Source organism: Cebus imitator, unplaced genomic scaffold, assembly GCF_001604975.1.
Source record: "Cebus imitator isolate Cc_AM_T3 unplaced genomic scaffold, Cebus_imitator-1.0 Scaffold54, whole genome shotgun sequence".
Classification (NCBI taxonomy): Eukaryota; Metazoa; Chordata; class Mammalia; order Primates; family Cebidae; genus Cebus; species Cebus imitator.
The window spans coordinates 6,435,595-6,461,238 of NW_016107369.1; the positions used below are offsets into that span (position 1 = coordinate 6,435,595).

At 49.0% G+C, this 25,644-nt stretch overlaps 1 protein-coding gene across 8 annotated transcripts in view; it reads left to right on the forward strand.

Moving 5' to 3' along the window:
- The window catches only part of DPF3 (double PHD fingers 3), a 288,551-nt gene that overhangs the window by 150,424 nt on the left and 112,483 nt on the right, over positions 1–25,644 (forward strand). For all 8 annotated transcript variants that reach the window (XR_005200301.1, XR_005200298.1, XR_005200299.1 and 5 more), the window contains one exon: positions 18,194–18,321. Coding sequence is in view for 4 of the 8 variants with exons in the window: in XM_017528735.2 (XP_017384224.1) it covers positions 18,194–18,321 (128 nt within the window). In the remaining 4 variants the exon portion in view is untranslated. The remainder of the gene's footprint in view (positions 1–18,193; positions 18,322–25,644) is intronic.

Genomic DNA, 25,644 nt, shown 5'->3' on the forward strand with positions numbered 1-25,644 from the left:
TGCAGTGGCATGATCATAGCTCACCGAAGCCTCAACCTCCCCAGATGGCAGCAGGCAAAGAGAGAGCTTGTGCAGAGAAACTCTTGTTTTTAAAACAATCAGATCTCATGAGACCCATTCACTAGCATGAGGACAGCAGGGGAAAGACCTGCCCCCATGATTCAGTCATCTCCCAGTGGGTCCCTCCCATAACATGTGGGAATTAGGGGAGCTACAAGATGAGATTTATGTAGGGACACAGAGCCAAACAATATCATTCCACCCCTGCCCCCTCCTAAATATCATACATTCACATTTCAAAACCAATCATGCCTTCCTAACAGTCTCCTAAAGCCTAACTCATTTCAGCATTAACTCAGAAGTCCAGAGTCCAAAGTCACATCTGAGACAAGGCAAGTTCCTTCTGCCTATGAACCTGTAAAATCAGAAGAAAGTTAGTTACTTCCTAGATACAATGGGGGTATAGGCATTGGGTAAATACAGCCATTCCAAATGGGAGAAATTGGCCAAAACAAAGGGGCTACAGGCCTCATGCAAGTTCAAAATCCAGCATGACAGTCAAATCTTAAAGCTCCAAAAGGATCTCCTTTGACTCCATCTCTCACATCCAGGTCACTGATGCAAGAGGTGAGTTCCCAAGGTCTTGGGTAACTCCACTCCTGTGGCTTTGGAGGGTATAGCCTTTCTCCCAGCTGCTTTCATGGGCTGGCGTTGAGTGTCTGCGACTTTTCCAGGTGCATGGCGTAACCTGTTAGTGGGGGATACCATTCTGGGGTCTGGAGGATGGCAGCCCTCTTCTCACAGCTCCGCTTAGTGGTGCTTTAGTAGGGATTCTGTGTGGGGGCTCCCACCTGACATTTCCCTTTCACACTGCCCTAGCAGAGGTTCTCCATGAGGACCCCAACCCTACAGAAAGCTTCTGCCTGGGCGTCCAGGCATTTCCATACATTTTCTGAAATCTAGGCAGAGGCTTTCAAACCTCAGTTCTTGACTTCTGTGCCCTCACAGGCTCAACACCACATGGAAGCTGCCAAGGCTTGAGGCTTGCACCCTATAAAGCCACAGCCCAAGCTCTAAGTTGGCCCCTTTCAGCCACAGCTGGGACAGCTGGGACACAGGGCACCAGGTCCCTAGGCTGCACATAGCAGATGGACCCTGAGCCCAGCCCACAAAACCATTTCTTCCTCCTAAACCTCTGGCCTGTGATGGGCATAGAAGGGAGGGGCTGCTGTGAAGACCTTGGGGATTAATATTGGGCTCCTCATTACTTATGCAGGTTTCTGTAGCCAGCTTGAATTTCTTCTCAGAAAATGGAATCTTTTTTCTATTGCATTGTCAGGCTGCAAGTTTTTTGAACTTTTATGCTCCGCTTCCCTTATAAAACTGAATGCCTTTAACAGCACCCAGGTCATATCTTAAATGCTTTGCTGCTTAGAAATTTTTTCCACCAGACATTCTAAATCACCTCTCTCAAGTTCAACATTCCACAAATTTCTAGGGCAGGGGCAAAATGTCACCAGTCTCTTTGCTAAAACATAACAGGAGTCGCCTTTGCTCCAGTTCCCAACAAGTTCCTCGTCTCCATCTGAGACCAGCTCAGCCTGGATTTTATTATCCATATCACTATCAGCATTTGGGGCAAAGTCATTCAACAGGCCTCCAGGAAATTCCAAATTTTCCCATGTTTTCCTGTCTTCTGAGTCCTCCAAACTTTTCCAGCCTCTGCCTGTGTCCCAGTTGCAAGGTCGCTGCCACATTTTCATGTATCTTTTCAGCATTGCCCCACTCTACTGGTATCAATTTACTGCATAAGTCTGTTTTCACACTGCTAATAAACACATACCTAAGACTGTGCAATTTACAAAAGAAAGGGGATTATTGGACTTACAGTTCCACATGGCTGGGGAGGCCTCACAATCATGGTGGAAGGCAAGGAGGAGCAAGTCATATTTTACCTGGATGACAGCAGGCAAGGAGAGAGCTTGTGCAGAAAAATTCTTGCTTTTAAAAGCATCAGATCTTGTGAGACCCATTCACTATTATGAGAACAGCATGGGAAAGGCCCGGCCCCATGATTCAGTCATCTCCCACTGGGTCCTTCCCACAACATGTGGGAATTATGGGAGCTTCAAGATGAGATTTGGGTGGGGACACAGAGCCAAACAAGAATCACTCAGCTATTTTTTTTTTTTTTTTTAGTAGAGATGGGGTCTCACTATGTTACCCAGCCTGGTTGCAAACTCCTGGCCTCAAGTGATCCTCCTGCCTCAGGCGTCCCAAAGTGCTGGGATTATAGGCATCAGTCACTGTGCCCTGCCAGTCTCTCTGCACATCTAATGCTCTCTTCTCCTTGTAGGGCAAGTGAGGGGGCTGTCAGCAACTCCAGTCTGAGCACGTACCACACCCAGCAGAAAGGCAGTCCCCCTCCACAGCTGTGGCAGAGAGGCCCAGGAAGGGCAGATTAGCTGGCTGGGGTTATGTCTCTCCCACCAATTGCTGCCACCCGGGGAATGGGACACTGGTTGGGCATCATCATAACCAGAGTCTAAACAGCATGCTGTAGTTCACGTAGCATTTTCTTTCATGTCGGTTCCTTGGTCCCTACCATAACCCTGGGAGGTAGAGAGGGAAGGAAGAGGTAAGAGTGTTGTGAGCCCATTTTAGAGGTGAGGGGAATCAGACTGTGGACAGAGCCAAGGAGACTTTGCTGCGCCGCTCATGTATCTCAGAAGCCCTTATTGGTGGGACTGAGGCAGGGGCAGCTATTTCTGGAGTGTTTGCGCCTTCTGCCCTCAGGCATTTGCTTCAGGCACACTGCCTGCCAGTGTTTATGCCTGGCCTGTGGGTGAACGTGGAGCAGCTGGCTTTGGCCGCGCCCCGTTATTGGGCCTGCGATGACACGCAAGGGGAAGGAAAAGGAAGAACCCAGCGCTGGTGGTTTTCTGTAGCCAAGTCCCCACCCCACATGGCGTCTTGTATCTGTGGTCGTTTGAGAGCCTTCTTCAGCCTCTGCCCAAGCATGAGGCAGAAGTGGCTGGACCGTTTCCAGGGGTGAACGTCCACCCCAGGGATGGGCAGCGGCCCGGGGAAGGACCCCATCTGCAGAGACAGGTGCCAGCTTTTGTGATGATGGGCCTCGGGAAAAGTTGGGTTCCCCCAAAGCAGGCTTATTCCTCCACACCAGCCCCCAGATGCTGAGAAGCAGTGAATAGCCGGGGCTGGACTGCGTGGCTGTCACGTGGCAGAGCACCTTCTCAAAGGAACTTGTTCTCTCTTCGGGTAAACGGACCTACTACTAGGCCTACTAAAAACACGGAAACAACCCCCACAAACCCTAGGCCAGATGCTTGTCATTTCCCAGTCCTGTTTTGAGTCTGAACAGCCAGGGCTGCCCCTGGCTCCCAGAATATACCACCATGCCAGCCTGCAGCTGCGGTTGGTGAATGAAGAGGCCGTCGGAGTGCCCTGGAGTCAGTGGTAACGAGCCTCAGCCTGGTACCTCCAAGCAGCCAGGGCCCATCTAGAGAATGAGAAAACAGCGCAGCCAAAGAAATGTACCACTGTCTTCCCAGAGGTGACGCAAGTTTGCATTTGAATTTTTTGCACAGGCCAAAATTTTAGAAGAGTGACTTCTCGGCTAGCCCATATGGGTCATTTGTGCAAAAGTGGAGGGTGGTACCTCCCGGGAGGGTGAATGTTTACAAAATGTATGGTGCCCTTTCTGGTGTGTTAGTACAGCATGAGCTGGGTCTCAGCCCCTCTCTGCTGTGCACCTGGTGGGCAGTCCCTGTGCAGGCATGACCTGCCCACCTTCCAGAGCCTCTGCCCTCATCATTCATAAAATGCGCACTTTCCACTTGAGAGGACTCCTCCATTTTTGAGGGGTGTGTCCTCCCTCAAGACTGGGCTAACTCAGACAGTATTTTAAAATAACTATCTCTTATTTTTATTCCATTTGATTTGGTCTCAAGGAGAGCTCAGTTTTTTGGCTGATACTTTGCGTGTGACTCGGGATAGAGTCGCTGGCTGGAGTCTCTGGGGAATTTGCTGCAAATTCCTAGGAGGTGGGAACCATCAGCTGGGTGGACTGAGGCTGACCTTCCCAAGGGGAGGGGAGCAGGTGAAGGAAACAGAGATGGTGATGGAGGGAGAGGCGCTTTTACACATTGCTGTGGAATTGGTGTGACCTTTTTGAAGTACAATGAATAGTACCTACCGGTATTTAAAACACACATGCCCTTTGACCTAGAAATTCTATTGCTAGGAACTTATTCTATAAATAAATATATGCATATAATATATATTGCATATATATTTTTTACTGTGGCATGGTTCGTAATAACAATGAATGGAAACTTCCAGAAGGTCCATCGATGGGGGACTAGTTAAATATATAGTACTTGTATATTCTGTGAATGGAATATTATTTTGTCTTTAAAAAGCATGAGTAGAAAAAATGGAACGATGTTAAAGATATATTGCGAAGTGACAAAAAAAAAAAAAAGCAAATTGCACATCAAAGAGCAAATTGTTCAACACTGTATATCATCCTTTGGGCCAAACTTGCTGAAAAGCAGTAATTTGTCCATCCTGAGCTGCATCTCTTTAAATTGACGGAAACTTGAAGACTAAGTTTATGTTGGAAGAAACCCAACTAGCCAACTAGCCACCCTTGGTGCCCTCACCACCAGCCCCTGAGGGTGCCTGTCCTTTCCTCTTCTTCCCTCCCAGCCTCCTGGTTTGAGCTCTCCCAGATGAAGGATGCTCTGGGAATCTAGGTATGCCCAGGACTCTTGAAGCCCACCCGGTACCACCATCAGCACTCCCTGACATGTCCTCATGTCCTTGGGGAAGAGGGAGAACAGTTTGCCTGCTCTTCAAGAGATGGAGGGGTCACTGGCCTGGAGCAGAATTGTCTCAAAGCATGAGCTTCCTTCCATGTCAGACTCTCCTTTGGACAGTGAGGAGATGTCACAAACAATTTATCATGCCAACTTGTCATGTCCCTCCTGTATTCCTTTCTGTCCCTGCCTGAGTCCAGCAGTGATAGGCAGGTTTCAGCAACAAAGGACAGGAGTGATGAGAGTCAGGGTTGTCTCTGACCTCAGGCCTGCAGAGCTCTGTCAGGAAGCCAGGTCTGAGCAAGGAGGGGGTGGTGGTGCATGTTCAAGAATCTTAAGGGCTGTCGGAGGAGATCCGAGGACAGGGCCACAGAACCACCCTTTCTGATTCAGTCCCCCGAAGCACTTTGCTTCTGTGGTATGAGTGGACATTCCAGGCTGGAAAGTGGGGAGCTGAGCCTAGGTGACATGGTGAGACCCTGTCTCTACAAAAAATAAAAAACTTAGCCACGTGTGGTGGTGGGCACCTGTAGGGTGGCGTTCTTAGTGAGGCTGAGGTAGGAGGATCAGTTAAGCCCGAGAGGTTGAGGCTCAGTGAGCTGTGATTTCTCCACTGCCCTCCAGCCTGGGCGACAGAGGAAGACCCTGTCTCAAAAGAAGTGGGGAGCTGGGTGAAGTCATTTGTTCCTGGGTGGAATTATTCCCTCATGGATTGACTCCCCAGTCCTGTTGTCCTTACCCCTCCAGTATCGTAAATGAGCCATCCTGCCTCTGTTTCTTTACTATTTGCTAAAAATAAATATCTGTCCTCATGGGGGTAGGAAGGGCCTGAGACCTGGGAAGAACTCTGGAATTTGCAAGTGTTCTTGGCATCCCTGGACCTATGTGTTTCTCACGCCAAATGCTGCTTCTCCAGTCAGTCTTGAATAAACATCTTGAAACCTCCTCCTTGCCTGGGGATCTGAAGGACAACACATACAACATGATTTCTCCCCACTGACTGACAATTGAGTTCAGTGTTCACTGCAGCTCGCGCTTGGCCACAGAAGCAAACGCAAGGTGTTTCATGATGTAGACATCACCATTCTGCAACACGAAGACTCCTGCAGAGGCCCGGTGCCAGCGATGCACCTCCCCCGGACCATCTCCCCAAGAATAGGGCTCTGTCCTTGTGAAGGGGGAGTGGAGCTGGCAGAAGAGAAAGGTGGGGAGTAAATATCCACCAGAAGGCCTGGGAGCACAGCAGATGTTGGGCAAAAGCCAGCTGATTAAAAAAGAGGCCTTTAACTCCTCTTTCTTTCTTTCTTTCTTTTGAATGAAGGAAAGACAAAGGCTGGGAACAAACTTTTACTTGTGTCCCCTTGGAGTAAAGGCCCAGATAGTCTGCTTAGATCAATTTAGCATCTTTCAACCCCAGACCTTCAGTCCCCATGGTCTTGGACAGATACTGTCTTCATTTTAGAGACTGGGAAACTGCAGCACAGAATTAGGAAGCTGATTTCCCAGGGGATGCTGGTGATCCCCAGGACAGAGCCCTACGGGAGCCTGCTGGAGCTGGTGCCATGTTGCTTCAAGGCCCAACACGCTCACTCATCGGGACCCACAGATGAAAAGGGCTTTACAGCCGATGCTCTTCCTGCACTGCGGTGCACCTGAGGCCTCGTGGATCCCTTCTGCTCCAGGACACTTGGGGAGCGGGGTGGCTCTTTGCCACCCTCGCCAAATTCTGAGGGTGATGGGAGGGAGGGCAGCCAGGAATAGGGATCTTTCTCTTGTTTTTTTTTTCTGTTTTTGGCGGACCTTCAATGACTGGGGATGAATGACCAGGATGGTCGCCCTCATCACGTGTTGTTGGGGGACATTTAAATGAGAGGGCAGGTGCCTTGGAGACAACAGTGGCTTAGGGTGTCCCAAAGCAGAGAGGGCCACAGGCCGGCTGAGAAGCAAGTCACAGGGGCCTGCAGAGGGGTATCCCCCAAAGGGGCGGTCCAGGAGGAGGGACCTGAGTCTCGCCTGCTCGGGCAGGGGTGGTGAGGCCGCTTCACCCGCCCAGGGTGCTGTCCCCGCTGCGCTGAACTGCCAGAACTCTACAGATGGGAGCAGGCTTCGGCCAACTTCCCCGGCTTTTGAAAATCCTGCATCTTAATTAGTTCCCTACTGCTTTTGTACATGGCCCACATTTTAATAGTCTCCAGGCTTCTCCACCATTTGCTCTCTGATGTTCAGTGTGATTTCTCTTCTCCTCAAGACAGTGCCCCTGGCTCCTCCGACACCCTCCCAGTCCGGGAACAACTTAAGGAACGCCGAGGTGCCAAGCATGTAGCCTGAGATTGATGAGCCTGTCAGCCGGCTCCCTCTGCCCCCAGCCTTCCCCCTCTGCCGTGTGCTCCTCAGATGGATGAGCCAGGCGGGGGTGGGCAAGAGGGGGGAGATGGAGGAAGGGACCCATGGAGCCTCGAGCCAGGTGTGAGCCAATGGACAACGTGACCTTCTCCTGGCCTGCAGAGGAGTCTGGCTGTGTCCTTCTGAGGGGGAAGGACGCTCCGGCTCCCACCCCCATCTGTCAGTGCTTATCTGTCTCTGGGCAGGGGGGTTGCCTGAGCTTGGTAAGGCTGGGAGAATGGATGCCTTCAAGTGCATCAGGGGGAAATGACCAGTCATTTATCTCTTTCCTGCAGTGTCAGAGCCTGCAGCCATTCATCTGGAGGCCGGCAACAGCAGCCTCGTCAGCGCTGGTTGGCCTCCTGAGAAGGGGAGCTGGAGCGAGGCAGGCAGGCCGTGCAGCCCCCACTCAGGCTGTGGCTATTATGTGCTGGAAGTGACCCGCTCCTTTTGCCTTTCTGTCAGTCACAGGAAAGGAGCAGGGACTGGGGGACGAAGTCTGGGTGTCCTCAACTCTGCTGGTGTTCTGCAGGACTCTGGGAGCTGGGGCTGGCAGAGGAGGTGGGCCAGCAGCAGGCAGTGGGCAGGGCAGTGGCATGGCTGCTGCTGAGCGTCCACGGTCATGTTTTGCAGTGGAACCTGGCAGCGCCATGTGTAGAGGGATCACCCATTATGCCATCACCTGCTCACCTGTGCCTCTGCCCACTGGGAGGCGGACACCTTGACGGCAAGGGCGCATCTGTTTCTTCATCTGTATCCCTGGCACCCAGCATGAAGCTTGGCACATAGTACATGGGCAGTACAATTTCTAAAGGGATGAAGGGAAGAGACGTGTCTGGTGTTTGATCTTAACCTTGGAGAATGTGACTTAGCTCTCAACATCTCCGCTTCACAGACAAGGGAGGCTCTGCCGGAGAGGAGAGGCCTGGGGCCGCTGAGCTAGGCTTTCCTTGTAGTTCCCAGCCTGGCCTGGGGGGCCCAAGTGTTGCCATCCTGTCTCTTTGGTTTTGGGTTGTAGGGGTCTTCCCTGTTTAGATCTCCTTGTTCTGCAGGAGGAGAGGCACCAAATGGGGATCACAAGGCCTAGGTTCAAGTCCAGATCCCTCCACCCACTGGCTTTGTGATTTTGGGCAATTTCCTAACCCTGCCTCAGTTCTTCATCTGTGAGACGTGCATCGTGGTGGTTTTGAGGGGTTATTCTGAGAGGCATGTGGGGTGGAAGATGGAGGACTTGGCAAGCATGCAGAGGCGCTGTGATGCCACCTCCACGCTGCACTGCTGGGTGGGTCTCCGCAATGCGGTTCCTGTCCCCAGCACTGATGAGGAATTTGCTGCAGACAGCTCACTGCCCAGCTGGAAAAGTGTGTGCCATTTGGCCCAGAATGGCAGCTCATTCTGCCTTAGAGTCTATTCATTTCATTTTATTTATTTATTTTTAGAGATGGGGCCTTGCTGTCTTCCTCAGGCTATATTTGAACTTCTGGGTCCAAGTGATCCTCCTCCTGCCCCAGCCTCCAGCGTAGCTGGGAATTCAGGCATGAGCCACCAGGCCCAGTTGTGTCTTAACAGTCTTTTAAAAGGCCCCAGCCTATATATGACCTTGAACTTGGCTGTGGGACTCCCCTTTACCAGAACCACAGCTCGCATGACCTCATTCCTACATCCCAGAGCTCAGTCCTGAGGCACCCATGGCCCAGGGCACAGAGATGGGCTCAGAATGCCTCCTCTCTGCGTTTACTACACCTGTTATCTCATGGTATGCCAGGCCGGGCCCATCTGGCTGGATCTTTTTCCCTGCCCTTGGTCTAGGCTGGTCCACTTTCCTCTTGAAGAACCATTCCTCTATGGACTTACCGTGGTATTGGCCCCTTTGCACTGGACACCAGGCTCTCCACTTGGCCTCCGTCCTGGTTCACTAGGTGAGGAAGCCCCCTGCTCAGGGTTCTGCTTCCTCCCCAGTGCTTACTGCCCCCAGTACACATCCGAGAACCACCGTGTAAGCACCCTGAGGACAGGGCTCTGTCCATATCATGCCTAGCTCCCTCCCCAAGCACCAGACTCACTGAGAGGGCTCCATACACCCTGCAGCCACTCCTCACTGGTCACTCCACATCTGCCCTGACCCCCTTCACTTCTCAGAGCGATTCTGTTAACACGTGGGCATCATTATGTCACGCTTTGCTCAGCACCTCCAGTGGCCTGCCATGGCACGTGGGGTGGAAGCCAACATTCTCGCAGGTGTCTACATGGCCTTCAAAGCCCCTGTAGCTCCCCAAGCTGGTCTCCTCCCATTCCCCGGCTTACCCTGCCCCAGGCAGATGGGCCGGCTTCAGAGCTTTTGCACTGAAGGCTCCTTTGCCTGGAACGTCTTTGCCTGGATGTCAGTGTAGCCCCCTCCCTCTCCTCCTGCAGGCTTGCACTTTCCTGGCCATATTTAAAAGTGTAACCCCCCTCCCATCACCCTGATGCTCCAACTTCTCCTTGGCTCTGTTTTTCCTCCAAAGCACTGATTACCATCTGTCACACTGAAGGTTTCACTTGTTTGCTTCGTGTATTGTTTCTCTCCTGCTAGAATATAAATTCTATGAGGGCCAGGATTTTTGTCTCTTTTCTTCACAGCCATTGCCCCAGCACCTAGAACAGAGTCGACACATAGTAGGTGTTTGATGACATCAAATGAAGGGAGAAGGCAGGGTATCTTCCACGGTGGCTCTGCTGTGATTTATTCCCCCGAAGCTGCAGAAGCAGCATCCACCCTGGACTTGGAGCAGCACCAGCATCTCTGCTTTCCAGCTGCGTCTCATTCTTGGTCTCTTCCTTCCTCTTACCTGCCTCAGATTCCATTTGTGTCCATTCTCCCTGGGCTCATGCCCTTGGTGGGGTTTGCTGTGCCTCACCATGTCTGGTGGTCTCAGAGCATTGGAAAGGTGAGGAGTTTTTGCTGAAAAGCACAAGGAGAGGGAAACTGTAGGAGGTGAAGAGAAGGGAGTTCACACTTATTGAGCATCCTACCTCTGACAGACACTTCATATGTGTTATCTTCTTTGGCTCCGAGACAATGGTGGGAAGTGGGTTTTGTTCTGCCAGTGTTACAGATAAGGAGATCAAGGCCAAGTGTATGTTTAAGGGTAATGGAGCTGGGAGCTCACCCCAGAGCAGCTTCTTGCACTTTCCAGTTGTCTGTATTCCTTTGAACTATGCTTTCATTTATTTATTTATTTTTGAGACAGAGTCTCACTCTGTCACCTAGGCTGGAGTGCAGTGGTGTGATCTTGGCTCACTACAACCTCCCGCTTCCAGGATCAAGTGATTCTCCCACCTCAGCTTCTCGAGTATCTGGGACTACAAGCGTGCACCATCATGCCTCGCTAATTTTTATATATTTTTTGTAGCGACGGGGTTTCACCATGTTGGCCAGGCTGGTCCCAAACTCCTGACCTCAAGTGATTTGATCATCTTGGCTCCCAAAGTACTGGATTTACAGGCATGAGCCACTGCCTCCAACCAGCATTTTAATTTATTATTTATTTTATTCCCTCCAAGCTTTATTAAGGCATCATTGACAAATAAAAATTATATATATTTATGGCATACAATGTGATGTTGAAATATATGTAAACATTGTGAAATGACTAAATGAAGCTAGTTAATGTATCTATCACCCCACATATTTGTCATTTTTTGTATGTGTGTGAGTGACAACATTTAAGATCGACTCTCTTAGCAATTTTCATTACTAACAACTAGAGTCATCATGCCGTACGACAGATCTCCAGAACATATTCATGCTGTTTAACTGATGCTCTGTACCCTCTGACCAGCCTCTCCCCATTCCCTGACCTTGCCTTTGGAAATACTGCCCGCACTCCATCCGCTCCTGCCACCCTCCCACCCTCACCCTGCTGCTAGCTGCATTTACCTGGTCTGCTGGCAGCTCAGCGATGAGCTTCCTCGGGCAGTGTGGGTGTTTTTCTATGTCTTGGGGTAGGGAAATGCTTGTCTGTGGTCCTAATATCTGAATGCTGGGACCCATCCTGGTGTGTCTACTTAGGGGTGAGAGGTAGGCGCAGCAGAGGCCATATGGGGTAGGGATGTGTCCTCCTGTTGTATGGATATCCTGAGATTCTTTTTTTTCTTTGAGATGGAGTCTTGCTCTCGTTGCCCAGGCTGGAGTACAGTGGCATGATCTCAGCTCACTGCAACCTCTGCCTCCTGGGTTCAAGCGATTCTTCTGCCTCCGCCTCCCAGAAGCTGAGATTAGAGGCACCCACCACCACGCCTGGCTAATTTTTGTATTTTTAATAGAGATGGAGTTTCACCATGTTGGCCAGGCTGGTCTCGAACTCCTGACCTCAAGTGATCCCCCTGCCTTGGCCTCCCAAAAAGCTGGGATTACAGGCATGAGCCACCATGCCCAGCCAATATCCTGAGATTCTAAAGCAAGTTATAACAGGGCCTGCAGGGTGCAGCCTGGGTGATGGGTCCTCAACGTGAACCTTATCTATTTTGAGCTTTATGAGTCACAAAACAGGGAGTCAAAGGCAGCCAAGAAAGTGGCACCCCTAGGGAAGGAGCAGATGGATCCCTGGGCCTGCCACCATCTTAGGAAATCAGGCCTCTGATCCCCTCCCAGTCTCTTCCCCTGTGAGGTGAGAGATAACAATACCTCCCTCCCTTCTCCCTCCTCATGAGTCTGACAGCCTGATGGGGATAAATGAAATAATGATTCTTAAGCTCCTTTCTCCTTCATGTAAGTTGATATATAAATCCAAGGAAATATGATGAGCTTAACTCCTCAAAATAATAAGCACCCGGAAGAGAAAACTGCACGTGTATTTTTAAAGAAAAACTAGAGGCCGCTAAAAAAAAAAAAAAAAAAAAAATGGAGCACTCACAATCTAGCAGGAGGATTCTTTGCCATTGTCTGTGGGATTTCTCCCTCCCTTTGCACCATAACTCTATCTCCAGACCCCTGCGTCAGCGGGAGCCCATGATGGATGGACGGATGGATGCGCCTTGTCGGGGTGTTTCACCACAATTTCCCTGGGGGCGGTCTGTCTGTTGGCAGAGCACACAGCCTCCCGAAAGATGGTATCTCTTGCAAACTCGACAGCTAACAGACAGCTCCTCTCTTTGTATATTTCCCCAAAGAAGGACTGTCTTAATCTGTTTTCTATATGGCATATTTTATTATAATCCATATATGACTTGCAGGTTCCAATCCTCCATCCCGAGCCAAATAACGAAGGAGAAGGAGTCAGAGGCTTCGGGAGCTCATGACATTCGTGGCGTTTGCATTTTTAAATGACCTGGGATTTAATTACTCACTGTGCTCCCATGTTGCACTTTCAGACTCATCTCTCCTGCATCCTGTTAATGAGCTCGGTGGCTCCACCAACCCAGTGGAAGCTTTTCTTTCAGTGCGTTGGGTGGCAGGCTTGGGGCACCTGTGTCAAAAGCTTGTGGCTTTGATCTGCACCCAAGAGGATGGCTGCCCTGTCTGTAGCCCTGAAGAGAAGAAGCCATTGCTCTTTGCTAGAATTGTTTTTTTGCTTTTATTTGTGCTTTTTTTTTTTTTTTTTTTTTTTTTTTTTTTTTTTTTTTTTTTTTTTTTTGTTTTTTTTTTTTTTTTGGACTTTCTATGCTTCAATCCTTGTTTGTCTAAGAGGTTTTTTCTTATTTAGAAACCGATTTGCTTCGGTTTGCACAGAAGCTGTCTCTGGTGTGATGGATCGTGCTGGAAGTCACCCAAGGAGTATCTCTGTTCCCAATTAGAAGTAGAGGCAGAGCGGCTTACGGGGCCCAGGGAGGCGGCTGGCTTGGGTGACAGCTGCTGCCGCTCTGGAGAGAGTAACGATCCATGGGTTTATATCCATGTGTATAAAATCAGGCTAATTTAAAGATGAATTATGTGTGTGTTTTAGACCGTTTTCTTTTAATGTTGAAGGTTCAATGGCTCCTGTCGGGCTATGTGGGCCCCAAATTTGTGTGAGGTTTAAAATGAGCACACTTTTAAAGGATGATTAGATCCTATATCCTGATGGGCCATATTAGAATCAAATTGAATCAATGAATTCCCTAAGGGCTCCATAGAAGTGTGTCTAGGACGTATATTGTGCAAGAGCTGGGATCTGTTACCTTTCTTTCCCCTTCACTCTGGGACCTCCTGTGGTCAGGAGGCAGAGTGCACCCTGTGCTGGTTTGTAGGGAGGGGTGGCTACCCTTTCACTCTGTCCTTGCAGACCTTACCCATAATGCTTTGCAACCAGGGTTTGCCAGTGGTCCATTAGAACTCTGCTCTTGGAATGGCACTTGGCGGGTATTATGTAGGCAACATTAAGAACCACATTCAAAATCTTCCCAGTTTTTGGAAGCAAAGTCATAGTCAATGTTACTTTTAATGCTGCAGACCTGCACCATCCAGTATGGTAGCCAGTAGCCACGTGTGGTTATAGAGCACTTGAAATGTGGCTAGTCTGAATTGAGATACGCTCTAAGTGGAAAATACCCACCAGAACTTTGAAGAGAATGCAGATAAAAGGAAGTAAAATTTTGCATCTATATTTTATATTGATTTCATGTTGAAATGGTAATGTTTTAGAAAGGCCAGATTAGATAAAATATCTTATTAAAATTAATTACACTTGACTTTCTTCCTTCTTGTAAATGTGACTACTAGTAAGTTAAAAATTACATGAGCGTCCCCTGTTATATTTCTGTTGGACAGTACAGATGTATCGTTAAAATCAAAAGTATTCAAATTTCGGAATAACATCTAGCATTTGTAGGATACTTACAATGTTGTAGATTCTTTACATATATGATCTAATTTTGAATCTAAGTTTTGAATAGGATAAAACAAAAATGGATAAGCCTCATCTACTCTATTTCTCACACTAGTTGTGTGTGTGTGTATGTGTGTGTGTGTGTGTATCCTTTTAGAGTTTCTTTAAACAGTGTATTACTGTGTTTGATTCGCCAACACTGTGAAATAGATAATGTGACCACACCCATTTAACACATATGGAAATAGAGGCTTAGGTTATGTAGCTAGCCCATGGTCCCCTTACTAATAAAGCAAGGCTAGAGTTTGACTCCAGGGCTGTCTGAAGGCAGAATCTATAGGAGCCAATCAAATATTGTGGTAATTAGGGAAGCATGATGCCACTAAATGTGTCTGTGACCCTGGGAGAGTCTCTATATCTTTCTGTGCTTCACTTTCCTGTTTAAGGGATTAGACTCGCAATGCTATTGGAGATCCCGCCTCGCTTTTTCCATTTCACTTTTCCCATTTGCTTCTGTTTTTCCTCTTGATTCTTACACTGTGCCTATCTGGTAAAGTTTGGTTAAAGAGGACCAAGAGAGGAGATTCAATTATGGGAAAGCAGGATGGAGGCATATTTAGCAGGTGAGGAAGGAGGAGCAGGAGAAGGAAGAGGGGGAAGTTCATTACTGATGGAAAATTCTATAGTGGGTAGATACTGTTGAGTAAGGGTGAGCATTGCATGGGGATGATCATGTAGAGCAGGACCCCGTACCATGACCCGAACCTGCCCTCATCCTCGGCTAAAGATCGCCTTTTATCCTGAAATATGAAAACTGCAATGAAAGTGCATAAAGGTTTGGAAAAAGACTTCTCAAGGAAGGACCACAGAGGGACAGGGTGGAGTTGTGCAGCCTAATTAGGTGAATGGATTTGGAGGCAGACTGAGTTGGAGGCTGGACTTCACCGCTTACCAGCTGTGTGATATCAGGCAAGCTCTCAACCTCTATAGGCTGCACAGCCTTCATCTGTAAAGGGGCTGATAACCATGCTTTTGGGAGTGGTGGGGTTGATGCATAGCAGTAGCAGCTGCTAAGTTTTGAATGCTTGCTACTTGCCAAGCCCTCTGCCTGTACACAGAATGTACCAAAGCCCAGTCAGGGCTCAGCCTGGGCCTGTCAACCACTAGTAAGAATACAATGAGTGGGGGACCTTGTCATGATTCCAGTGGCATCTCAGAAAGATCATTCAGCTGCATTGTCATTCTGCTGTGTGGCTTTTTGTGGTTACTTAACTTCTCTGAGTCTCAGGTGACTCATCTACAAAGTGAGATGATTGAATTAGCTGATCCTTAAGGTCTTTTTCAGCTCTAAAATGCTTTATAATGGTGGGAAATAACACTAATAGGATTTATTTCATGCTGAGAAGGCTAAGGGGGATACTAAAATATGAACTGCAACTCTGTATATATGATTATTATAAGTTTGAGGGATGGTGACCAGCTGTTCTCTTTTGACTGAGGACAGGACATGAGGCAACACATGCTAATTACCTTGATTAGACATTTGAAAGACTTTTCTGACTTGGAGAAGAGTAATATGTCATCAGAGCAGGCTGTGGAGCTGCACGCCCTGAGCTCATTAAAGCAGACAGTTGGCTGTTTTTCTGACACTCACCTTAAATGTAACTTCATCACACAGGTGTTCCCTGACTCCCTGATTTAAGGCAGACCCTACCTTTATTCTTTCACGTTTCATTCTGTTGTTTACTTCCATAGCACTTATGACAATTCATAATTGCACCTTGATTTTGTATTTAGTATTTAATGTCTGTCTCTGGACTGTAAGCCTCCTAAAGGCAGGGCCTGTCTTTATTTGGTTCATCTCCCGTGTCCCTAGTCCCAGCACAGCGGTGGTCACAAGGCAGGTACTCAGTAAGTATTTGTTGAATAAATAGATGGATTCAGAGGTGGCTGAACTCGTGGTAGCACTCCTTGATGGGAAGTGGATCCTTTGCTCTTCTCTTTTGGTAAGAAAAATCCCAAAGACTTTGTCTCTCAAGAGATTTTAGATGCTGTTTTTCCTTCCCACCTTCTTTTTTTGGGGGTGTGCATTTGTTTGGTTTTGATACATGCCCACGTGCCCCTTCCTTGTGGACTGGTTAGCCTCCCTCTGTTTCTGGTGGAGGAAATGGGAAGTGTAGGTAGGGTCCTGTTGCAGTTGGGATGGAGCCCAGTGGAGCAGCTTAATGGTGCTGCTCTTCCCATTTGGCCCTCCAGGTCCATGCTTTGTCTATCTTCACCCTGCTCTGACCTCGGTAGGCTGCATGAAGGGGGCTCCCTTCCCCTTTCGCTTCTGGTTAAGGTTGGCCTGTGGGACAGGACACAGCAGACTGATGGAGGATGGATGGAGGGAGTTTCTGGCTGTCCCTTCCCTTGGTTTTGGCCTCTGCAAGCCACAGCTCCTGCCCTGGGGCTCTGCTAATGGTGCTGTCTACAGTCTTTTGCAAGCACTCTCCCTCTGTCCCTCCAAAAACAGCAGCAGCGGTAACGACCCCTCCCCACCCTCACCCCCACCCAAAACCCCCCTGGGGTGCTTTACCCTACCTTAATCTCCTCCCCTATCTCTGTAAATAGTCCCTGCACTAAACTCTGACAACCCCCATAAGAGCGGGCCATTTGTCTCTCCTGTTTTCTAGGGCACCACTGCATCATAGTTCCGGCCCCCAGCTTACCGGGTACAGTGGGAGGGACCACATATCTAACTGTGGCAGTGTCGGGGGTATGAGGTCCAGGATCAGAGAAATATTTTGTAGTAAATCAGAATGATCACCTGTACCTTAGGTTTGCATCTTTAATTAAAAACACAGCAGGGTATGGTGGCTCATGCCTGTAACCCCAGTGCTTTGGGAGGCTGAGGCAGGTGGATCGCTTGAGGCCAGAAGTTTGATGCTGCAGTTAGCTATGATAGTGTCACTGTACTCCATCCTGCGTGACATAGTTAGGACCCTGTCTCTAAAAACAGAAAAAGAAAGAAAGAAAAAGAAAGAAACAAGGCCAGGTGCAGTGACTCACACCTGTAATCCCAGCACTTTGGGAGGCCGAGGCAGGTGAATCATGAGGTCAGGAGTTCAAAACCAGCCTGACCAACATGGTGAAACCCCATCTCTACTAAAAATACAAAAATTAGCTGGGTATGGTGGCAGGCACCTGTAATCTCAGCTACTTGGGAGACTGAGGCAGTAGACTCACTTGAACCCGGGAGGCGGAGGTTGCAGTAAGCTGAGATTGCGCCACTGCACTCCAGCCTGGGTGACAGAGCAAGACTCTGCCTCAGAAAGAAAAAAAAAGAAAAAGAAAGAAAAGAAAGAGAAAGAAAGGCAAAGAAACACACCAACCCTCTGTCAGGTCAGGAGTTTGGGCCATCTGGAGGAAGGGGTTCAGCTTCTCTCTGGCCTCTCTTCTGGGAAGGGCTGGCTTGGTGACCTCAAGCCCCAGGTAGCTGATCAAACTCCTGATGCCTTCAGAAAAAAAAGTCGTGGTGTGCGGGCCATGCAGTGCCCACTCTGCTAATCTGGGGCCTGTCAGGCATTTGCCCTCACTCCTTTTCTTCCTGTGGCTTTTGAAGCCCTCACTCCCCCATGGGTTGATGAGAAGAGCCTCTCTGAGGCTGAACTAACTTTTCTTGGAGGAAAGCAGATCTGGACAGCCAGCATGGCCATGGGGAGGTCACAGAGTTGCCAGACAGAGCTGGGGTAGGAGGGAATGAGCATACTTGGTGCCAGCACTGTGCACTGTTTGAGTTTCAAAACACTTTAATGCAAACGAACACATTTCTCCCTACAAAACCACCTGTGGGGTTGGGCGTTGTTATCGTCACTTTGTGGATGCAGTAAGCGCTCCAGGCTCCCCCACCTGCCTTGCCCTATGTCGTGGCTGGAGAGGTAGAAGCATGGCGTGTGAGCCCATATCCTTTCTGCTCTGGCCCAGCTTCCTCTGGGGTGTGGGTGGATCAGAACCTGTCTCTGGATTATGAAATGGAGATGGAAAAGCTGGACACAGCTCCAGTGTTCCTCTCCCTCCAGGAGGAGAGAACACAGGCCCCGAGTTCTCCCCAGGAGCCCTGGGACCTGCGTGTCCTCCAGGACTGTCCCTCCTGCCCCATCTGCTTCTAGTGGCCTGAACTGCCTTTCCATCTTTGTTTTCCAGAAGTGGAGCTGCCGCTGAAGAAGGATGGGTTCACCTCAGAAAGCACCACACTGGAAGCCTTGCTCCGCGGTGAGGGGGTTGAGAAGAAGGTGGATGCCAGAGAGGAGGAAGGCATCCAGGAAATACAGGTATTCCCGCACCTGCTGGGGACCCTGCAGAGTGTCACTGTCTCCATGGTGCTTCCAGAACTCCAGCACCCTGCAAGGGCTGGGGTGGAGTCTCAGACTGCCTCGTTTCCATGGTGGCCAGGAAGCTCCCAAATTCTTTTCCAACTTAACGTATCTTCCAGAGGGAAACATTATTGCCTTCACCTCGGTTCCCCTCCCTCTCTTCTGCCTATCTATTCAAAGTGAATTTGTTGAGCCTAGTGAACACAGGGGCTGTGTGGGGTTCCAGGGACACAGGGTGGAAAAAACAGCCTGAGTCCTTGTCCCCGTGGAACCAAGAGTCCATCGTCAAGGCTTGAAATGTGGGCGAGTGTCTCCTCCAGCGAGGGCCACGTGAGTCTGGCTCGCCCACCCCCCACTCCTCACACCCAGCCTCGCTGGTCCCCCCCACTGCACGCTCCCTTTCCCAGCCCTGCCCACTCACCTCTCGAGCCCATGCAGTCCTCACCCTTCGTGGGCTGGCTGCTCTGTCCTCAGGGATCCATCAACCTCTATCCGTGCCACTTCTAAAGCTCTCACTGAACAGGATTATCATGGTGCACGCCTACCATTTCTTTTTTTTTTTTTTTGAGACAGAGTCTCTGTCTGTCACCCAGGCTGGCGTGCAATGACGCAATCTCGATCTCGGTTCATTGCAACCTCCGCCTCCCATGTTGAAGCGATTCTTGTACCTCAGCCTCCCAAGTAGCTGGAATTACAGCCCTGTGCCACCATGCCTGGCTAATTTTTGTATTTTTAGTAGAAATGGGGTTTCAGCATATTAGGCTGGTCTTGATCTCCTGACCTTAAGCGATCACTTGCCTCAGCCTCCCAAAGTGCTGTGATTACAGGCCTGAGCCACCATGCCCAACTTCACACCTCCATTTTTTCTTATTTGTCTGGAATCCTCATTGCCTACTACAATGTTTGGCATGGAGTATTGTAACATGAATTAATCTTACTATAAAATAATAGCATTGATAGTTAAATATTAAATCATTAAAATTAAATCTTATTTCTATTAAATTTATATTGCATATTAAATATTTCTATTTTATGCTATACCTATTGTACATATTTAATATTCAATTAATTTATATATGAATTTATTAAAATTAAATTTTAATTAATAATAATGGAATACATTGTTGGTTAGCTTGGTAAGTTCCATCAAGTCAGGGACGATGCTGTCATGCTCACCACTGTGTCCCCGTGGTCTTTCCCAAGCTGGGTACATAGTTGAGTCTCCATCAAGGCATTGAATGAGTCAGGGAATCTGACCTTCTTCTCTGCCATTCCTGTGTTAAAATGAATCGTCAAGTCTTTTCCACTGAGTTGCCACAGCATGGCTTGTATTTGTTCCCTCCCCCCTTTCCTCGAGCTGCAGCCCTAGTGAAGATCCTCATTAACTGTCACCTTTATTTGTCTAAGAGACCTTGCAGTCGTCTTTGACTCCTGCCTGTCTGTCACACCTAACATCCTGCTCATCAGGAGCCCTGCTGACTGTGCCTTCAACATAAACCCAGTTCCTCCACATCTGCTCTCCCTGCACCTGCCGTGGCTACCCGGGCCTGAGCTGCCCTCATATTTTGTGTGAACTGCTGCGGTTGCCTTCTCAGTGGTCTCCCTGCTAATGCTCCAGAGGCAGCCTTAAACAAAAAAATTTTTTAACAGCAGTTTTAGGTTCACAGCACAATGGAGAGGAAGATACAGAGTCTTCCCACATACGCCTGGCATAGCCTCTCCATGCTCAACACCGCCCACTAGAGTGGTACATTTGTTCATAGAGATTAGCTGCACTGACACATCGTTATCAACCGAAGTCCAGAGTCTTCATGAGGGTTCGCTCTTGGCGTTGTACATTCTATGGGTTTGAACAAATGTGTGACGGCATGTGTCCACTCTTATGGTATCGTACAGAAGTTTCACTGCCTAAAACCCCCCTGAGCTCCACCTGCTCCTCCCTCCGTCCGTCCTCATGCCTGCTACTCCCTCCAGGGTGTCGTATACTTGGACTCATGGTGTCACCTTTCCAGATTGGCTTCTCTAAGTAACATGCAATTCAGGTTCCTCCATGTCTTTTCATGGCAGATAGCTCATTTCTTTTTAATGCTGAATAATATTCTGTTGTCTAGATGCATTACAGGAGAGGGAGCTTTTTAACATTTAGGCCGGTTCCTATCATTCCCGTGCTTAGAACCCACTACTGCTCGTGCGATCTCAGAGTGAAAGTAGGGCCTTCTCACCCTTCTCTGACTCCACCCCTTCCTCTTTCCCTCACCTGCTCCACTCCAGGTATAAGGATCTCCTTTTGCTCCTTCTAGAACATGCCAGGCCTGCCCCAGCCCTCAGGCCTTTGCCCTGGCCATTTCCCCAGATGTCCACTTGCCTCTCACCCTCACCTTCTTCATTTTTTAAATGTTTACTTTTTATTATTTATTTAGACAGAGTCTTGCTCTGTCGCCCAGGCTAGAGAGCAGTGGCATGATCTCGGCTCACTGCAACCTCCGCCTCCAGGGTTCAAGCAGTTCTCCTGTCTCAGCCTTCTGAGTAGCTGGGATTACAGGTGCACACCACCATGCCTGGCTGATTTTTGTACTTTTAGTAGAGATGGGGTTTCACCGTGTTGGCCAGGCTGATCTCAAACTCCTGACTGCAAGTGATCCACCTGCCTCGGCCCTCCAATGTGCTGGGATTACAGGCCTGAGCCACCGCACCTGACCTTCCTCTTCTCTCAGAGACACCCCTGACCACTGCATTCCATCCCACACCCTTGCCTTTCCCGCCCCTGCCTCTTGATTCCACTTCACTTTTCTCATTCTTCTCCATCACTCTATCACCATCTAATGTACTTTCTAATTTACTTACTTGTTATTGTTATTGTTTATTGTCTGTTTTCTTCCAGTAGAATGTGAACTCCTCGAGGGCAGGATCCATTGCCAGTTTTGCTCGCTCATATCTCGCAAGCACCCAAACAGTGCTTGGTGCTTACCAGGTGCACCATACATTTTTGATGAATGGATGCATGAGGGAACAGATTCCAGGAATTGCCCTGTCCCCAGTTCTTCCCTTCTCTGACATGTCCTACTTTGCTAGCTGACCTTTTGTTCTAGAGCAAAGCTCTGCTAAGAAGCTGTTGTTTCCCACTAAATAAATCCAAAACGACGAGTGTGACCTTCCCGGGCCAGTCCTCTCCGTTCCTAACCTAGTTTTCAGGCTTATTTTCCACGACGCCTTTCCTCCCTCTGTTCGTCAGCCTTCTTCCCCCCATGCCATCGGTCCCGCTGTGCCCTTTATCTGGCATGCCTTTTCTTCCATCTCCATGTGTACAAATCCCACTCGTCTTTTAGTCTCAGCCCCAGTGCCACCTTCCCCATCAAGCCTTTCTTATCTCCCCTCCAGCCGGGGGGATCTCTTCTTGGCTTTGGTGTTTAATCCACCTACTGCTTTCTTCCGTGTGTGTGTGTGTGTGTGTGTGTGTGTGTGTGTGTGTGTGTGACTTTCAGATTCTGAAGTCAAGGTCTGTCATCTCTGTGTTACTTGCTAGAGTATTTTTTTTTTGCTCAGTTCATGTAATTTGACAGAATCAATGAACAGGGCAGAGCCATTGCCCAGAGTCTTGATGCTCTGGGGCCATGGTTCCCATTCCGTTTAAAGCTGACGATGGGCTTGAGTTCTTCTCCTGCAGCACTGAGCTGGGCTGTATTGTTGTCATCACATCACCATCATCTCTGATGTCAACTGAGTGTCTGCTCAGTGCAGTGCATGGGCCTGCTATCTACTGTGCTAGAAGACAAAGCCAGGACCATAAGTCCAATGAGCGTACATGTTTTTTATTGATGTGACATTACTAAAATACACCTGTAGCTGGGCGTGGTGGCTCAGTAATCCCAGCACTTTGGGAGGCTGAGGCGGGTGGATCACGAGGTCAGGAGTTTAAGCCCAGTGTGGCCAAGATGGTGAAACCCCTTCTCTGCTAAAAAATATAAAAATTAGCCGGGTGTGGTGACACGTGCCTATAATCCCAGCTACTTGGGAGACTGACACAGAGAATTAATTAAACCCAGGTGGCGGAGGTTGCAGTGAGCCAGGATCACACCACTGCACTCCAGCCTGGGTGACAGATTGAGACTCTGTCTCAAAAAAAAAAAAAAAAAATGTAGTAAATGGATTATGCATTCATTCATTCGACCAAAGTTTAATGAAGGTTTCCTTTGTGCAGGCTAGGGACCTGCTGGGTGCTAGGAACACAGAGACCAAGAGAGACCTGTCCTCTCCACTCATATTCCAATGTGACATACAGGCAGGAAACAAGGAATACAAATAAAATAATTGCATTTTAGGATAAAACCCATGAGAACAAACAGTATGAAGATTCAGTATCAGAGGAGGGACAGATTCTAGGTAGAGTCCTGGGGGAGATGAGGGATTTAACCTCAACCCTATGGGATGAAGAGCCAGGAAAGGGAGGGTCCTGGGGAAGAGCTTTCTGGGCAGAGGAGCAGTGGGTGTGAAGGCCCCGAGGCAGGTCAGAGCTGGTTGTGTGGAGAGAAGAGAAGACCTATGTGGCCAGAGTACTCTGCCAGGGAGAAGCGAGACCAGGAGTTCAACAGGTGGGCTGAAACCAAACCACCGAGTTCCCACAGGGCATGGAGGGAGCTTTTGGTTCCATGTGAAATAAAGAAGGAAGCCATTTGGAAGATTTTGATGAGGGCCGTGAATTTATATTTCATAAAGATCCTGTTGCCTGCTGCGTGGAGAGGAGATTGTATACAGGGCCAGCAATGGAAGGAGGGAAATCAGGAGATTTTTGCAGTATTCCAGGCCAGAGATAATGTAGTCTTTAAAAAGGATTTTTTTTTTTTTTAAACACAACCACAAACCACTGTTATCACCATAAAGACTGTTTAGAGTAACAGGGAGAAAAGTTATTTTAAAACGTGTTTATTTTCCAGATACTGTCCTTGGATAAGGAATGCATGTCTGTTACTGGGGGATCAGCTGACTTTGTTGGACACCCCGCCCCCATCCCCCACTCCTGATTCAGGACTCCCCCTCTGCTTCCTGAGCCCTGAAACGAGCTTTGTTTGTTAGAAACTCCTGGCTCCTCCTGAGTTATGTCCAGAGGCGTCTGGGGTCAGGGCCACATCGCAGGAAATGCAGACACACTGGGTCCGCTGCCATCACATTTGAGGCCTGGGGCATAGACAGAGGCTTTGGAGTCACAGGGAGGCTGATAGGCAGAGGGAGGGTGGAGCCTCAGGGAAAAGAGAAGTCAGTTTACTCCCGGATGTTGAGGCCATGTGGCACTCTGGGGACCAGCTCAGCTGACTACCAGTCTTTCACCTTCCAACCCAGAGTCCATACTGCGGGTAATAAATACCCTTATAATGAAGAATAAGAGTCAGAATTGTACTGAGATGCCACAGGCAATGACCTTTAAATTCGAGGCACTTGGAACTTACCATGATTAAATGACTTCAAGACCTGGAAAGTTTGCAAGGTGGCTGTACCAGCAGCAACCTCAGTCACAACCAGGCCTTATATTTATACTATGTCTTTGCCCCAAAGGCTGCAGAGCATTTGACCTGTCACTGTCTCGGTTGGCTTTTGCTAGTGTTCCCACCTACAGGTCGGGAACCCAAGAGACTTACTGTAAATAGGGGGCTGACTTTCCTAGTTATGGGCTGGAGGTCACGTCCAGCAGACAATGCTCTTTCTGTTAGATGGTTAAGGCTGGCCCAGAGACCCGTTAATTGCTGTCAGCTGGTGGCTTCCCAAATAAACCTAGTATATAAGTCAAAGAAGAATTTACTAGACCTGTTTTGAGTTCTTTGGACGGATTGGAAGACTAGAAGTGTCCCCATCCCTGTGATTTGAAGCAGAACATTCTAGCCAAGGGGCCATGGTGGAAGATCACCGCCTGGTGGCTCAATCCTGGGCTTTCTGCTTTGAGGACAGGCCAGAGGTGTCGTCCAGGAGGCTGCTTAAACAGCGATGGTTATCAGACGACGGCGCAGTGCATGCTGCTGTCTCAGCCTTCTAAACATTTTTGTGATCTGTGACCCGTCGCCGCAAGGAAGAGGAGGTGGGGTTATCCTGTGTGATGGGATACCTGCCCCCCTTCCTAGCTCCATCTTATGCCATCTCCCCTTGAACCACTCAGTACCGGCCACACTGGCCTTTCTGCTCCCTGGACAAGCCGTGTTCCTCTCTCTACCTCGGGGAGTTTGCTTATGCTGTTTCCTCTGCCCAGAACCTTTTCCCTCCCCGCCCCCCGTCCCCATTCACAAGGCCAGTCTTTGCTCATCCTTCACATTTCAACTCCCCCGGCTCATGTCCTCATGTAGGCCTTCCCTGGCCCTTGAATTAGGGAAAACTCCCTCCTAACACCCTCTCATAGCACTTTGAACTTGCCTACTCTGTTTTTAGAACAGCTGTAATTATATGGTTACATATGCGCATTGTTTAATTCTGTCCTCCCTTCCCGAGACTGGAAAGTCCATTTGGGGCCGGGACTGTAACCATGTTGCAGCTTGCCTTGCGTGGAGCCTGCCATGTAGTCAGCACTAGATAAATGTTCGTAGATTGAATGAATATTTTATAATTGGGGAAACTGAGGAATGAAGAGATGATGACTTGCCCCAAGGTCACCCAGTGAGTCCATAAAGAAACCCCCAGGTGGCCAGGTGTGGTAGCTCACCTGTGTGATATGCCTGTAATCCTAGTACTTTGGGAGGCTGAGATGGGAGGATCACTTGAGCCCAGGTGTTCAAGACCAGCCTGGGCAACATAATGAGAACCCCATCTCTACAAAAATGAATTAGCCAGTCATGGTGGCATGTGGCTGTAGTCCCAGTTGCTTGGGAGGCTAAGGTGAGAGGACTGCTTGGGTCTGGGAGGTTGAGGCTGTATTGAGCTGTGATTGTGCCACTGGACTCCAGCCTAGGCAACAGAATGAGAGCCTGTCACGTGGAGCCCAGAGAGCTCCACGCCCCTTCCCTCTTTCCCTACTCCCACTCTGGGGCTGGGTCCTTTGCTACAGTCTTTCATCTTTCCCTTAAACTCAGAGGAAAACATCCTACCTCCTCCTGTCCTCTAAAGGGAGTGATGTGCATGGAGAGTATGCCCCTCCATGGAGAGTATGCCTGATTACATCTTGGAATTCTCAGTCACCATGCTGAGAAATGAATGGGAACCCCCGAGCCAGTGAACCTGACCTTGCCCTGGTCATGGCTGCACTGGATGATCTGGACCACTCAACACTGTTTTCAGCCTCAGTGTATTCACCTGCAAAATGGAAAT